Source organism: Ornithorhynchus anatinus, chromosome 1 (assembly GCF_004115215.2).
Source record: "Ornithorhynchus anatinus isolate Pmale09 chromosome 1, mOrnAna1.pri.v4, whole genome shotgun sequence".
In the NCBI taxonomy this organism is placed as follows: domain Eukaryota; kingdom Metazoa; phylum Chordata; class Mammalia; order Monotremata; family Ornithorhynchidae; genus Ornithorhynchus; species Ornithorhynchus anatinus.
This window is the reverse complement of record NC_041728.1, coordinates 156,121,772-156,137,172: the sequence shown is the minus strand read 5'-3', so window position 1 is coordinate 156,137,172 and position 15,401 is coordinate 156,121,772. Positions and strand designations below refer to the sequence as shown.

The 15,401-nt window shown below is 48.2% G+C and overlaps 1 protein-coding gene across 1 annotated transcript in view; it reads right to left on the bottom strand.

The window, feature by feature from the left end:
- Positions 1-7,358, bottom strand: part of NMD3 (NMD3 ribosome export adaptor) — a 33,594-nt gene extending 26,236 nt beyond the window's left edge. The window contains exons 1-3 of the mRNA XM_029071280.2: positions 7,304-7,358; positions 5,331-5,390; positions 2,374-2,508 (exon numbers count right to left, since the gene is read on the bottom strand). Of these exons, the coding sequence (XP_028927113.1) occupies positions 2,374-2,508; positions 5,331-5,374 (179 nt within the window). The 5' untranslated portion in view covers positions 5,375-5,390; positions 7,304-7,358. The remainder of the gene's footprint in view (positions 1-2,373; positions 2,509-5,330; positions 5,391-7,303) is intronic.
- Between the last annotated feature and the right edge of the window lie 8,043 nt (positions 7,359-15,401).

Sequence of the window (15,401 nt, the reverse complement as noted above, 5' to 3'; positions counted from 1 at the left end):
GGGGGGTGGCAGAGGGAGTAAAGGGGGAAGAGGAGCTCAGTCTGGGAACGCCTCTTGGAGGAGGTGATTTTTAAGTAAGGTTTTGAAGAGGGAAAGAGAATCAGTTTGGCGGAGGTGAGGAGGGAGGGCGTTCCGGGACCGCGGGAGGACGTGACCCAGGGGTCGACGGCGGGATAGGCGAGACCGAGGGACGGCGAGGAGGTGGGCGGCAGAGGAGCGGAGCGTGCGGGGTGGGCGGTAGAAAGAGAGAAGGGAGGAGAGGTTAGGAAGGGGCAAGGTGATGGAGAGCCTTGAAGCCTAGAGTGAGGAGTTTTTTGTTTGGAGGCGGAGGTCGATAGGCAACCACTGGAGTTGTTTAAGAAGGGGAGTGACATGCCCAGATCGTTTCTGCAGGAAGATGAGCCGGGCAGCGGAGTGAAGAATTGACCGGAGCGGGGCGAGAGAGGAGGAAGGGAGGTCAGAGAGAAGGCTGACACAGTAGTCTAGCCGGGATATAACGAGAGCCCGTAATAGTAAGGTAGCCGTTTGGGTGGAGAGGAAAGGGCGGATCTTGGCGATATTGTAGAGGTGAAACCGGCAGGTCTTGGTAACGGATAGGATGTGTGGGGTGAACGAGAGGGACGAGTCAAGGATGACACCGAGATTGCGGGCCTGCGGGACGGGAAGGATGGTCGTGCCATCCATGGTGATAGAGAAGTCTGGGAGCGGACCGGGTTTGGGAGGGAAGATGAGGAGCTCAGTCTAACTCATGTTGAGTTTTAGGTGGCGGGCCGACCTCCAGGTGGAGACGTCCCGGAGGCAGGAGGAGATGCGAGCCTGAAGGGAGGGGGAGAGGACAGGGGCGGAGATGTAGATCTGCATGTCATCTGCGTAGAGATGGTAGTCAAAGCCGTGAGAGCGAATGAGTTCACCGAGGGAGTGAGTGTAAATGGAGAACAGAAGAGGGCCAAGAACTGACCCTTGAGGAACTCCAACAGTTAAAGGATGGGAGGGGGAGGAGGCTCCAGCGTAGGAGACCGAGAATGATCGGCCAGAGAGGTAAGAGGAGAACCAGGAGAGGACAGAGTCCGTGAAGCCAAGGTGAGATAAGGTATGGAGGAGGAGGGGATGGTCGACAGTGTCAAAGGCAGCAGAGAGGTCAAGGAGGATCAAAATGGAGTAGGAGCCATTGGATTTGGCAAGAAGGAGGTCATGGGTGACCTTAGAGAGAGCAGTCTCGGTAGAGTGGAGGGGACGGAAGCCAGATTGGAGGGGGTCTAGGAGAGAATGGGAGTTAAGGAATTCTAAGCATCGATTGTAGACGACTCGTTCTAGGATTTTGGAAAGGAAGGGTAGTAGGGAGATAGGGCGATAACTGGAGGGGGAAGTGGGGTCAAGAGCGGGTTTTTTTAGGATGGGGGAGACGTGGGCATGTTTGAAGGCAGAGGGGAAGGAGCCCTTGGAGATTGAGTGGTTAAAAATAGAAGTTAAGGAAGGTAGGAGGGCAGGGGCAATGGTTTTAAGAAGGTGAGAGGGAATGGGGTCCGAGGTGCAGGTGGAGGGGGTGGCACTTGTGAGGAGGGAGGAGATCTCCTCTGAGGATACTGCAGGGAAGGATGGGAAAGTAGGGGAGGGGGTTGGTGGGGGAGAGGGGAGAGGCGGAGGGGTGACTTTGGGGAGCTCAGACCTGATCGTGTTGATTTTCGTGAGGAAATAGGTGGCCAGATCATTGGGGGTGAGAGATGGGGGAGGGGGAGGAACAGGGGGCCTAAGGAGAGAGTTAAAGGTCCGGAACAATCGGCGGGGGTGACGGGCATGGGTGTCGATGAGGGAGGAGAAGAAGCTTTGCCTGGCGGAGGAGAGGGCAGAGTTAAGGCAGGAAAGGATAAATTTGAAGTGTGTGAGGTCGGCTTGGTGCTTGGACTTTCGCCAGCAGCGCTCGGCAGCTCGAGCATAGAAGCGTAGGAGGCGGACGGAGGAGGTGATCCAGGGCTGTGGGTTAGTGGATCGAGAACGGCGGAGGGAAAGGGGGGCGAGAGAGTCGAGATGAGTAGAGAGGGTGGAGTTGAGAGCGGAGACCCGCTCGTCGAGAGTGGGAAGAGAGGACAGGGCGGCAAGGTGAGGAGAGATGGCAGAGCACTGTACTAAGTGCCTGGAATATACGATTCGACAACAGATAGAAACAATCCCTGCCTAATGACGGGCTTACAGTCTAATCGGGGGAGTCAGACGGACAAAAACAAGACAACATAATCACGATAAATAGAATCAAGGGGATGTACACCTCATTAACAAAATAAATAGGGTAATAAAAATATATACAAATGTATATCCAATATATAAATGTATATACAATATATACAGTCAATCTACAGAACTGAAATATGTACTTACCTTTCACACTGTTTGCAGAAATGAACTGTGACTTGTTTCGGAACTCCTTCACTAATGTCTACTTGGGTTCGTAAGCATGCCACACACATGTTGGCAGGATTTGGAGGGATAAGAACGCCACACTGGCAGCACAGGCTTTAAAAGAAACAAAATACATACTGAATACAATGACCAACTCTCGACAGATAATATGAAACTTATCATAATGACTATTCATCTGATCAAATCAATGGCATTTATTCAGCCCTTACTGGGGCAGTACCAAACATTTGGAAGACCAGACTATAACTGAGTAGGTAGACCCGTTCCCTGCCCACCAAGAAGCTTAGAGTCTAGAAGGGGAGACAGACATTAAAAGAATTATGGAATCGTACATTAGTGCCATGGGGCTGAAGGTGGGGAACACCAAGGACTTAATGGGTTAAGATCCAAGTGCAGAAGTGATGCAGATAGGAGAGCAATTAGGAGAAATGAGGATTTAGAAAAAGCCTCTTGGAAGTGATGTGATTTTCAGAGGGCTTTAATAATAATAATGTTGGTATTTGTTAAGCACTATGTGCAGAGCACTGTTCTAAGCGCTGGGGGATACAAGGTGATCAGGTTGTCCCACGTGAGGCTCATAGTCTTAATCCCCATTTACAGATGAGGCATTTGAGGCAGAGAAGTGACTTGCCCACAGTAACACAGCTGACAAGTGGCAGAGGGGGATTCGAACCCATGACCTCTGACTCCCAAAGCTGTGCTCTTTCCACTGAGCTATGCTGCCTCTCTAAAGATGGAGAGAGTGACTAGTTCATTTAAGCACTTTCTCTGTGCCAAGCACTGTGGTCAACACAAGATAAGCAGGTCGGGCCTGGGAATCAGAAGGTCATGGGTTCTAATCCAGCTCCATGACTTGTCTGCTGTGTGACCCTGGGCCAGTCTCTGTGCCTCAGTTATCTCATCCATAAATTGAGGTTTAAGACTGTTGTGCCCCAAGAGCTACGAAGCACTTAGAAACCATAATTATTAGATGATAATAATGGTATTTGTTAAGCACTTACTTTGTGCCAGGCACCATACTAAGCACTGAAGTAGATATGAGCAAATCGAATTGGGGACAGTTCCTATCCCATGTGGGGCTCCCTGGCTCAATGTCCAATTTACAGAGAAGGTTATGAAGTGAAAAGTGAAATGACTTGTCCAAGGTCACAGAGCAGGCAAGTGGTGGAGCCAGGATTAGAACCTATGACCCTCTGACTCCCAGGCCTGTATTCCATCCACTATGCCACGTTGCTTCTCATGAAGGTGAAGGAGTTCCAGGCCAGAGGGAGAATAATAATAATACTGTTGGTAGCTTGCTAAGCACTTACCTATATGCAGAACACTGTCTAAAGCGCTGGGCAGATACACAATAGTCGGGTTGTCCCACTTGAGGCTCAAGGTTAATCCCCATTTTAAAGATGAGGTAACTGAGGCACAGAGAAATGAAGTGACTTGCCCACAGTCACCCAGCTGACAAGTGGCAGAGCCGGGATTTGGACCCATGACCCCTGACTCTCAAGCCCGGGCTCTTTCCACTGAGCCAGGGGGGTCAGTGGCGAGATAGATAAGATACAGTGAATCAGTTGGCATTAGGAGCAGAGCAGGCAGGCTGGGCTATAGTAGATCGGCGAGGTGAGACTGAAGGTAGAGAGCTAATTGAGGACCTCAAAGCAGCAGAGGTGATGGGTGACCATCAGAGGTTTTTTGAGGAGTGGGGAAGATGTGGACTGAATGATTTTTCAGAAAAATGATCCAGCAGCAGAGTGAAGTATGGAATGGAGAGGAGAGAGATAGGATGCAGGAGTCAAGGCGGAAGATAAGAAGTGCTTGGTTTAGCACGGAAGCAGTGTGGATAGATAGGAAAGGGAAGATTTTAGAGATGTCGTGAAGGTGTAAGCAACAGGACCTGGTGACAGACTAGGAGGGCTGAATGAGTGAGATGATTCAAGGATCATGCCAAGGAGAAACAGCTACAGAACATATGGAGAATGAAAAAAAAAGACGGTATGATAGAAGCATGGAAACAAACGTGGAGATTAAAATTGCAAAATAAAGTCCCGGAACTGTGGGGGCTGCATATATACTAAACACCCTAAGGAATGGCAGCATCATTCTAGTTTGCACTGCTTTGGTTAGAACCTTGTTAGGACTGAAGGAACACTTGCCTGAAAGTTAATCTGAATAAAAGATGTGACTGTCAGAAGAAAAGGCATGTGCACGTACTGTGCTGTAGTTCAGTAATGGTTGTACTGCTAGAACGGAGAAAGACCAGGCTAAACTAAGAAATAAAAATGAGAAGCGGTGAGCCATTTCCCAGTATGCCTTCACGCAGTACCCTAGAGCAGCAAATTGATAGCACTAGAGGGGGGTGGGGAAATATTAAAAGAAACCTCTATAAGTTGGTTTTTTTCAATTGCAATTTGTGTCCTACAAAGCTGTAAGAACATTTTAAAAGAACAAAAAAAGGACTGAGATTCTTTGTCTAACTGAAACACTTTTCTCTCTCTTTTTTTTTTTTTAATAAAGCGAAGGATGGTCAACTGACCTCCGTAAATCTGCCCGAGAACGAGCCTTATTCACCCAACACCTAAATGTGTTTCCTACTGGCAAGTTGGGTATTTTGGAAGGAGCACTCACATCTTATGAAACAAGGCTGACAAACAGAAAAAAAAAAAACCACTTTTGTATGATTTCTTTTAAAACTCAAAATAATGCTGACATTTAATTACGAGCTAAAATGAATTTACAACTGGCCTCTAATCCAACATAAAAACCTCACAATAGGAAGGCAAGTGAAAGTTTTTACTTTATGACGAGAGTATTGTACAGAAGAAAATCCCCTCACACTTTTCCCGCTACCTATAGGATATAATTTTTTTTAAACAAAAAAACAAACACATTCTAAAGGTACCCTTGGAAAACTGCGAACTTACATGTTGCCCTGGCTCCTGACGGCGGGTCCCTTCATGTACTCCATTGCCCTCACACTGCACCTGGGGAAAGACATAAATTAGGAAATGTTAAGGAATTTTCCCTCATCTGTATCTTTTGGACCCCACTTTGTAATTACATTACTCCTAACATCTTAATAGAAACCATAATTGTGGTATTTGTTAATAAGTACTAAGGTGGACACAGGATAATTACATTGGACACAGTCCCTGTCCACGAGAGGCTCACAGTCTCTTTGTAATTAAGATAAAGTAAGATAATGCTGACCTGATTATCTTATATTTACTTTAGCAAATAAATAATATCTTAGGAATTGAAACAGTAGCACTGTTTTTATCTAACTTTTATCTAAGTTACCTCCTTTCAAAGAGGAGATAACCGAAGTACAGAAGTGTAGTGAGCAGCCCAAGGTCACACAGCAGACAAGTGCGGGAGCCAGAATTAGAACTCACAACCTTCCGACTCCCAGGCCTGTGTTCTCGCCACTAGACCATGCTGCTTCTTTCAAGCAATTTACCAGATACAACCATTATGATTCTGACAATCTAACACTTAGACACAAGGACCCGATAATAATAATAATAATGACGGCATTTGTTAAGCACTTACTATGTGCAGAGCACTGTTCTAAGCGCTGGGGTAGAGACAGGGTAATCAGGTTGTCCCACGTGAGGCTCACAGTCTTAATCCCCATTTTACAGATGAGGGAATTGAAGCACAGAGAGTGAAGTGACTTGCCCACAGTCACACAGCTGACAAGTGGCAGAGCCGGCATTCGAACCCAAGACCTCTGACTCCCAAGCCTGGGCTCTTTCCAATGAGCCACGCTGCTTCTCTGTATTGAGCGCTGTGTGCAGAGCACTGTACTAAGCGCTTGGAAAGTACAATTCAGCAACAAATATTCATTCAATGGTATTTACTGAGCGATTACTGTGCGCAGAGCACTGGACTCAGCGCTTGGAAAGTACAATTGAGCAACAGATAGGGACCATCCCTGCCCAACGACGGGCTCACGGTCTAGAAGTTCAGAGTCAGAGGTCATGGGTTCGAATCCCGGCTCTGCCACTTGTCAGCTGTGACCTTGGGCAAGTCACTTCACTGGGCCTCAGTGACCTCATCTGTAAAATGGGGATGAAGACTGTGAGCCTCCATGGGACAACCTGATGACCCTGTATTCTCCCGCTTAGAGCAGTGCTCTGCACACATAGTCAGCGCTTAACAAATACCAACAATCCTATTATATTATTATCGTTGTTCAGTTCCCTCATCTGCAAAATGGGGATGAAGCCTGTGAGCCTCATATGGGACGTGATGACCCTGTATCCCCAGCGCTTAGACAGTGCTCTGCACATAGTAAGCGCTTAACAATACCAACACTATTAATATTATTATCGGTGTTTCAGTTCCCTCATGCAAAATGGGGATGAAGCTGTGAGCCTCATATGGGACGTGACCCTGTATCTACCCAGCGCTTAGAACAGTGCTCTGCACATAGTAAGCGCTTAACAAATACCAACATTATGATTATTCTCTGGGCCTCAGTTCCCTCATCTGTAAAATGGGGATGAACTGTGAGCCTCACGTGGGACCACCTGATGACCCTGTATCTCCCCAGCGCTCAGAACAGTGCTCTGCACATAGTCAGCGCTTAGCAAATACAACATCATGATGATTATTCTCTGGCCTCAGTTCCCTCATCTGTCAAATGGGGATGAGACTGGAGCCCCACGTGGAACCAACCTGATGACCTGCACCTCCCCAGCGCTTAGCACATAGTCAGCGCTTAACAAGCCCAACACTATTAGAAGGGGGAAGGAGAGAGAGAGAAGAGAAGAGAAGAGAAGAGAAGAGAAAGAAGAGAAGAGAAGAGAAGAGAGAGAGAGAGAGAAGAAAGGCCTTAGTGAGGCCTCAGCTGCCCCACCACCGCCCCCGCCGCGCCGCGCGCCACACTGACCCAGCACGCGGCCGCCGCCGGCCTCCTCCTCCCCTCCTCCGGCCGCCCCTGTGACGTCACTTCCGGCCGGCGGATCTCGCGAGAGTTCTGCGTTCGAGGGGGCGGGGCCTCGGGGAGGTGGAGGGAGGACGAAAGGAAAGGGGGGAGGGGCGGAGCCCGGCGGCCGCCATCTTGGTCCCCGCCCCCACACATCCCCTCAGCGGCGTTGGCCTCCGCCGGCCCAGCCCAATCATCGCAATAATGATCCTAATAATAATGTTGGTATTTGTTAAGCGCTTACTATGTGCCAAGCACTGTCCGCTGGGTGACTTTGGGCCAGTCACTTCACCTCTCTGGGCCTCAATGACCTCATCTGTCAAATGGGGATTAACTGTGTGCCCCACGTGGGACACCCTGATCCCCTTGTAATAATAATGTTGGTATTTGTTAAGCGCTTACTATGTGCAGAGTACTGTTCTAAGCGCTGGGGTAGACACAGGGGAATCAGGGAACTGAGGCACAGAGAAGTTAAGTGACTTGCCCACAGTCACACAGCTGACAAATGGCAGAGCTGGGATTCGAACTCATGAGCCCTGACTCCAAAGCCCGTGCTCTTTCCACTGCACCACGCTGTATATCCCCCAGCGCTTAGAACAGTGCTCTGCACATAGTAAGCGCTTAACAAATACCACCATCATCGTTATTAAAATATCAACAATTCAATATAATAGCAAGTCTCTAGACGGTGTGACTTTGGGCCAGTCACTTCTCCGGGCCTCAGTGACCTCATCTGTAAAATGGGATGAAGACTGGGAACCTCACGTGGGACACCCTGATGACCCTGTATCTCCCCCAGTGCTTAGAACAGTGCTTGGCACATAGCGCTTAACAAATACCACCATCATTATTACTATTATTTATTTCCTAAGATGATTACTTTGTAATAATAATAATGTTGGGATTTGTTAAGCGCTTACTAGGTGCCGAGCACTGTTCTAAGCGCTGGGGTAGATACAGGGTAGTCAGGTTGTCCCACGTGAGGCTCACAGTTAATCCCCATTTTACAGATGAGGTAACCGAGGCACAGAGAAGCTAAGTATCCACCCCAGCGCTTAGTACACTGCCTGGCACATAGTAAGCACTTAATAATTACCTTCATTATGATTATTATTTGGAGAGTCCAACACCAGAATTGAAGGCACATCTCCTCCAGGAAGCCTTCCCCAACTGAGCCCTCCTCTCCTCCCACTCCTTTCTATACGACTCTTCCTTGCTCCTTCTTTCAACCTCCCTCCCTCCCACACCACATATCCATTAGTACAGTGCTTTGCACATAGAGAAACAGCGTGGCTCAGTGGAAAGAGCATGGGCTTGGGAGTGTTGTGCAGAGCACTGTTCTAAGCCCTGGGGTAGATACAGGGTCATCAGGTTGTCCACATAAGGGCTCACAGTTAATCCCCATTTTACAGAGGAGGTAACTGAGGCCCTGAGAAGTGAAGTGACTTGCCCACAGTCACACAGCTGACAAGTGGCAGAGCCCGGGTTTTGAACCCATGACCTCTGACTCCCAAGCCGAGCTCTTTCCACTGAACCACGCTGCTTCTCTTGTCAAGCAGCTTAACTTCCCTGGGCTTCAGTTCCCTCATCTGTCAAATGGGGATTAAAACTGTGAGCCCCACGTGGGACAACCTGATCACCTTGTATCCCCCAGCGATTAGAACAGTGCTTTGCACATAGTAAGCGCTTAACAAATACCACCATTTATTTTATTTTAAAAGGGGGATTCGTTCAATCGTATTCATTGAGCGCTTACTGTGTGCAGAGCACTATACTAAGCACTTAGGAGAGTACAATACAACAGACACACATATTCATTCATTCAATTCATTCAGTAGTATTTATTGAGCGCTTACTATGTGCAGAGCACTGCACTAAGCACTTGGAATGTACAATTCGGCAACAGATAGAGACAATCCCTGCCCATTGACGGGCTTACTGTCTAATCGGGGGAGACAGACAGACAAAAACAATAGCAATAAACAGAATCAAGGGGATGTACATCTTATTAACAAAATAAATAGGGTAATAAAAATATATACAAATGAGCACAGTGCTGAGGGGAGGGGAAGGGAGAGGGGGAGGAGCAGAGGGAAAGAGGGGGGAAAAGGGGCTTAGCTGAGGGGAGGTGAATGGGGGGCAGAGAGGCAGCAGAGAGAGCAGAGGGAAAAGGGGAAGCTCAGTCTGGGAAGGCCTCTTGGAGGAGGTGAGCTCTCAGTAGGGCTTTGAAGAGGGGAAGAGAATGAGTTTGGCGGAAGTGAGGAGGGAGGGTGTTCCAGGACCGCGGGAAGACGTGGCCCAGGGGTCGACGGCAGGATAGGCGAGAACGGGGGATGGTGAGGAGGTGGGTGGCAGAGGAGCAGATTCCCTACATTCCCCGCTCGCAGTAAACTTACAGTCTGGGAACCCCATGTGGGACATGGACCGTGTCCAATCGGATTATGTGGTAACTACCCCACTGCAGAGAAGAGTGACTGGTACATAGTAAGCACTTAACAACAAAAAAAGGCAAATACGCCTTATTGCTAGACTATGTTTGAAGGTAGGGCCGTTGGGGCGATATTACATACTCACTCTTGACCCTCTCCAACCCAGCCACAGATACCACAACAAAGCTGAAAGTTGGGTCTGGTCATCTCCCAGGAGCCTTTCTTGACTAATCTTCCATTCCTGCACCCTGTTATCCTTCCCTAGTGCATTAACTGCTCTTGAGTGGGTCCTCCCTAAGCACTTTCGATACTCATCCCACCACCACAGCACATAAGTACAGAAGCAGAATGGCATAGTGGATAGAGCCCAAGCCTGGGAGCCAGAAGGTCATGGGTTCTAATCCCGGCTCTGCCCCTTGTCTGCTGTGTGACCTTCGGCAAGTCATTTCACTCAGAGCGGCTGAGTGGAAAGAGCACGGCTTGGAAGACAGAGGACGTGCGTTCTAATTCCAGCCCTACCACTTGTCTGCTGTGTGACCCTGGGCAAGGCACTTAACTTCTCTGTGCCTCAGTTACCTCTTCTGTAAAATGGGGATTAAGATTGTAGACTCCACATAGGACAACCTGGTTACCTTGCATCAACCTCGGCATTCATTCATTCACTCATTCAATAGTATTTATTGAGCGCTTACTATGTGCAGAGCACTAATAATAATAATAATGTTGGTATTTGTTAAGCGCTTACTATGTGCCGAGCACTGTTCTAAGCGCTGGGGTAGACATAGGGGAATTAGGTTGTCCCACGTGGGGCTCACAGTCTTAATCCCCATTTTACAGATGAGGGAACTGAGGCACGGAGAAGTTAAGTGACTTGCCCACAGTCACACAGCTGACAAGTGGCAGAGCTGGGATTCGAACTCATGAGCCCTGACTCCAAAGCCCATGCTCTTTCCACTGAGCCACGAGCACTCTACTAAGCACTTGGAATGTTCAATTCGGCAACAGATAGAGACAATCCCTGCCCAACGACAGGGTCACAATCTAAAAAGGGGAGACAGCAAAGCAAAACAGAACCAAACAAAAACCAGACAACATCATCAAGATAAATAGAATCAAGAGGATGTACACCTCATTAAGAAAATAAATAGGGTAATTAAAAATATATACAAATGAGCACAGTGTTGAGGGGAGGGGAAGGGGGAGGAGCAGAGGGCGGGGAGGGTAGAGGAGGGGGAACAGAGGGAAAGGGGAGGCTCGGTCTGGGAAGGCATCTTGAGCCTCAGTAGGGCTTTGAAGAAGGGAAGAGAGTTAGTTTGGCGGATGTGAGGAGGGAGGGCATTCCAGGACAACGGTAGGACGTGGCCCAGGGGACGCAGGATAATGTTGGTATTTGCTAAGGACTTACTATGTGCCGAGCACTGTTCTAAGCACTGGCTGGTGTAGATACAGGGTAATCAGGTTGTCCCTCGTGAGGCTCACAGTTACAGATGAGGTAACTGAGGCATCGAGAAGTTAAGTGACTTGCCCAAAGTCACACAGCTGACAGGTGGCAGAGCTGGGATTAGAACCCATGATCTCTGACTCCTAAACCCGTGCTCTTTCCACTGAACCACGCTGCTTCTCTAAGTGCACTTAGAACAGTGCTTGGCACATAGTAAGCGCATAACAAATACCATAATCATGATTACTGTTCTCAGTTACTTCATCTGTAAAATAGGGATTGAGACTGTGAACCCCACATGGGACAGGGAGTGTGTCCAGCTCCATTTGCTTGTATCCATCCCAGTGCTTAGTAAGGTGCCTGCTACATAGTAAGCGCTTAACAAATACCAAAATTATTATCGATATTATTGTCCCTTATACTTGGTTGTTTAGTTGTAGCGTGGCCTCGAGGAAAGAGTATAAGCCTGGCAGTCAAAGTACCTGGGGCACACACAGTGACTGCTTTGAGTTCTTGGGTCACCTGGGAACTCTAGTTCCTAGGGGTCCGCAAGACTGCCATTCATTCATTCATTCATTCAACTGTATTTATTGAGCGCTTACTGTGTGCAAGACACTGTACTAAGCACTTGGGAGAGTACAGTGTGGCTCAGTGGAAAGAACACGGGCTTGGGAGTCAGAGGTCATGGGTTCGAATCCCAGCTCTGCCACGTGTCAGCTGTGTGGCTGTGGGCATCACTTAACTTCTCGGTGCCTCAGTTACCTCATCTGTAAAATGGGGATTAAAACTGTGAGCCCCACGTGGGACAACCTGATCACCTTGTATCCCCCAGTGCTTAGAACAGTGCTCTGTACACAGTAAGCGCTTAACAAATACCACCATTTATTTCATTTTTACACTACAACAACAAACAGACACGGTCCCTGCCCATAAGGAGCTCATTCTAGAGGGGGAAACAGATATTATTATAGATTAACAAATAAATAAATTGCATATATACATATGTGCTGTGGGGATGGGAAGAAGGATGAATGAAGGGAGCGAATCAGAAGGGAGTGGGAAAAGAGGAGAGGAGGGTTTAGACAGGGAAGGCTTCTTGGAGGGGATGTGCCTTCAATAAGGTTTTGAAGTGGGAGAGAGCAATTGTCTCTCGGGTTTGAGGAGGGAGAGCGTTCCAGGCCAGAGGCAGAACATGGGCGAGGGGTCGGTGGTGAGGTAGATTAGATCAAGGTACAGTGAGAAAGTCAGCGTTAGAGGAACGAAGTGTGAGGGGTGGGTTGTAGTAGGACAGTACCGAGGTGAAGTAGGAAGGGAAAGGTGATTGAGTGCTTTAAAGCCAATGGTGAGGAATTTTTGCATGATGCAGAGGTGGGTGGGCAATCACTGGAGTTTCTTGAGGAGTGGGGAAACGTAGTCTGAACATTTTTGAGGGAAATGATCTGGGCAGCAGAGTGAAGTATGAATGGCGTGGGGAGAGACAGGAGGCAGGGAGGTCAACAAGGGGGCCGATACAATAATCAAGGCGGGATAGGATAAGTGCTGGCATTAGCGTGGTTTGGGTGGAGAGGAAGGGGTGGATTTTAGCAATGTTTAGAGATTTCCCAGCTCCTCACTCCCGTTCACCTCCCACAATGTTCTCCTCCCAGAGTCTTATACCTCCAGCTGCTGCGAATAGCTTTGTGCTTATCAGCTCCTTGAGACCATCACCCCAGCCTCCATGGTGACAGGAAGACCTCCAAGAGGCCTTCCCTGACTAAGCCCTCATTTGTTTTTCTCCAGTTCCCTTCTGTGTTGCCCTTGCCCTTGGATTTGCTCCCTTAGAGAAGCAGCGTGGCTCAGTGGAAAGAGCACAGGCTTGGGAGTCAGAGGTCATGGGTTCGAATCCCTGCTCTGCCACTTGTCAGCTGTGTGACTATGGGTAAGTCACTTAACTTCTTGGTGCCTCACTTACCTCATCTGTAAAATGGGGATGAAGACTGTGAGCCTCACGAGGGACAACCTGATTACCCTGTATCTACCCCAGGGCTTAGAACAGTGCTCGGTACATAGTAAGCACTTAACAAATACCAACATTATTATTATTATTATTATTATTATTACTCCTTCCTCAGCCCCACAGAACTTATGGACATCTTTTGAGCCCAACCAAATTTTATGTCATCATATCCCATTTAGCCTCCATACCCAAACTACCTTCCCTTGATGACCAAACTGACACTCTCAACACCACCCTCTATACTGTACTCAACTCACTCATTCTCTTAACCCTTCGTCGATCTTGTACCACTAACCCATATCCCTAGTTCACCTCCACAGTCCACCTCCTTTGCTCTTGTACACAAGCTGCAGAGCTCTGCTGGTGGAAATCTAGATAACAGGCTGACCTAGTCCACTTCAGGTTTATCCTTATGTGCTCTAACTCTGCCCTCTCCTCTGCCTGGCAAAATTATTTCTCCATCCTTATTGACACCCATGCCCATTGCCCTTGCCAGTTTTTCCAGATGTTTAACTCCCTCCTCAAATCCCCTGTACCTCCCTAATCCCTTGTCCCTAATAACCTGGCCACCTACTTTATTGAGAAAATTGAAACTCTCAGGCATCATCTCCCTAAAATGTCCCCATCTCCCTCCCCAGTTGCTCCCACTCCTGCCCCTTCAAATCTCCCATCTTTCCCAGCAGTACCTCAAGAGGAGATCTCCTGCCATCTCTCAAAATCCACCCCCTCCACCTGTGCCTTCGACTCCATTCCTTCACACCTTATTAAAACACTTGCCCCCTCCCTTCTTCCCTCCCTAGTCGCCATGTTCAACGATTCACTCTTCAGTGGTTTCTTCACCACTGCTTTCAAACATGGCCATGTCTCCCCTATCCTAAAAACACCCTCCCTTGACCCTATGGCTCCCTCCAATTATCACCCCATCTTCCTCTTACCATTCCTCTTCAAACTCCTTGAGAGAGTTGTTTACACCTATTGTCTCAAGTTCCTCTCCTCCAGTTCTCTCCTTGGCCCTCTCGAATCTGGCTTCTATTCCCTTCACTCCACAGAAACTGCCCTCTTATAGGTCTTTAATAATCTCCATCTAAAATCCAACTCCAACCTACTCCTCCATCAACTCCATCCTAATCCTCCTCGACCTCTCAGCTGCCTTCTGACACTGCTGACCACCCCCTTCTCCTGGAAACATTATCCAACCTCAGCTTCACTGACATTTTCCTTCCCTGGTTCTCTTCCTATCTCTCTGGGCACTCATTCTCCATCTCTTTTATGGGTTCCTCCTCTTCCTCCCCACCCCTCTATTCTCCATCTACACCCAATCCCTTGGAGAAGTCATTCGCTCACTTGGCTTCGACTACCACCTCTATGCGACGATACCCACATCTACAATCTCCAGCCCTGATCTCTCTCCCTCCCTGCCGTCTTGCATTTCCTCCTGCCTTCAAGATATCTCTATTTGGATGTCCTGAAGTCACCTCAAACCTTTATCTTCTGACCCAAACCCTGTCCTGCCCCTGAGTTTCCCATCACTGTAGAAAGCAGCACCATCCTCCCTGCTTCACAAGCCCATAACCTTGGCATTATCCCTCACTCATCTCTCTCATTCAACCCATATATTCAATCCATCACTAAGTCTTGTCAGTTCGACCTTCACAACATCACTAAAATCCATCCTTTCCTCTCCATCCAAACATTAATCCAATCACTTATCCTTTCCTGGTTCAATTACAGTATCAGCCTCCTTGCTGACCTCTCAGTCTCCTGTCTCTCCCCACTCCAGTCCATAATTCACTCTGCTGCTTGGATCATTTTTCTACAGAAACTCCAGGCCAGGTTTCTCCACTCCTCAAGAATCTCCACTGGTTACCCATCCACCTCCGCATCACAAAAAAAACCCCTCCCATTGGCTTTAATGCACTCAGTCACCTTACATCCTCCTATCTTACCTTGCTACTCTCCTACTAAAACTCAGCCCACACATTTCACTCCTCTAATGCTACCCTTCTCACTGTATCTCTATCTAGTCTATCTTGCCGCCAAACTCTCGCCTTCATCCTGCCTCTAGCCCGAAACACCCTAAGTCTTCATATCCAACAGACAATTAATTCCCCCATTTAAAGCCTTACTAAATGCACATCTTCTCCAAAAGATCTTTCCTGACTAAACCCTACTTTCCTCTTCTCCCATTCCCTTCAG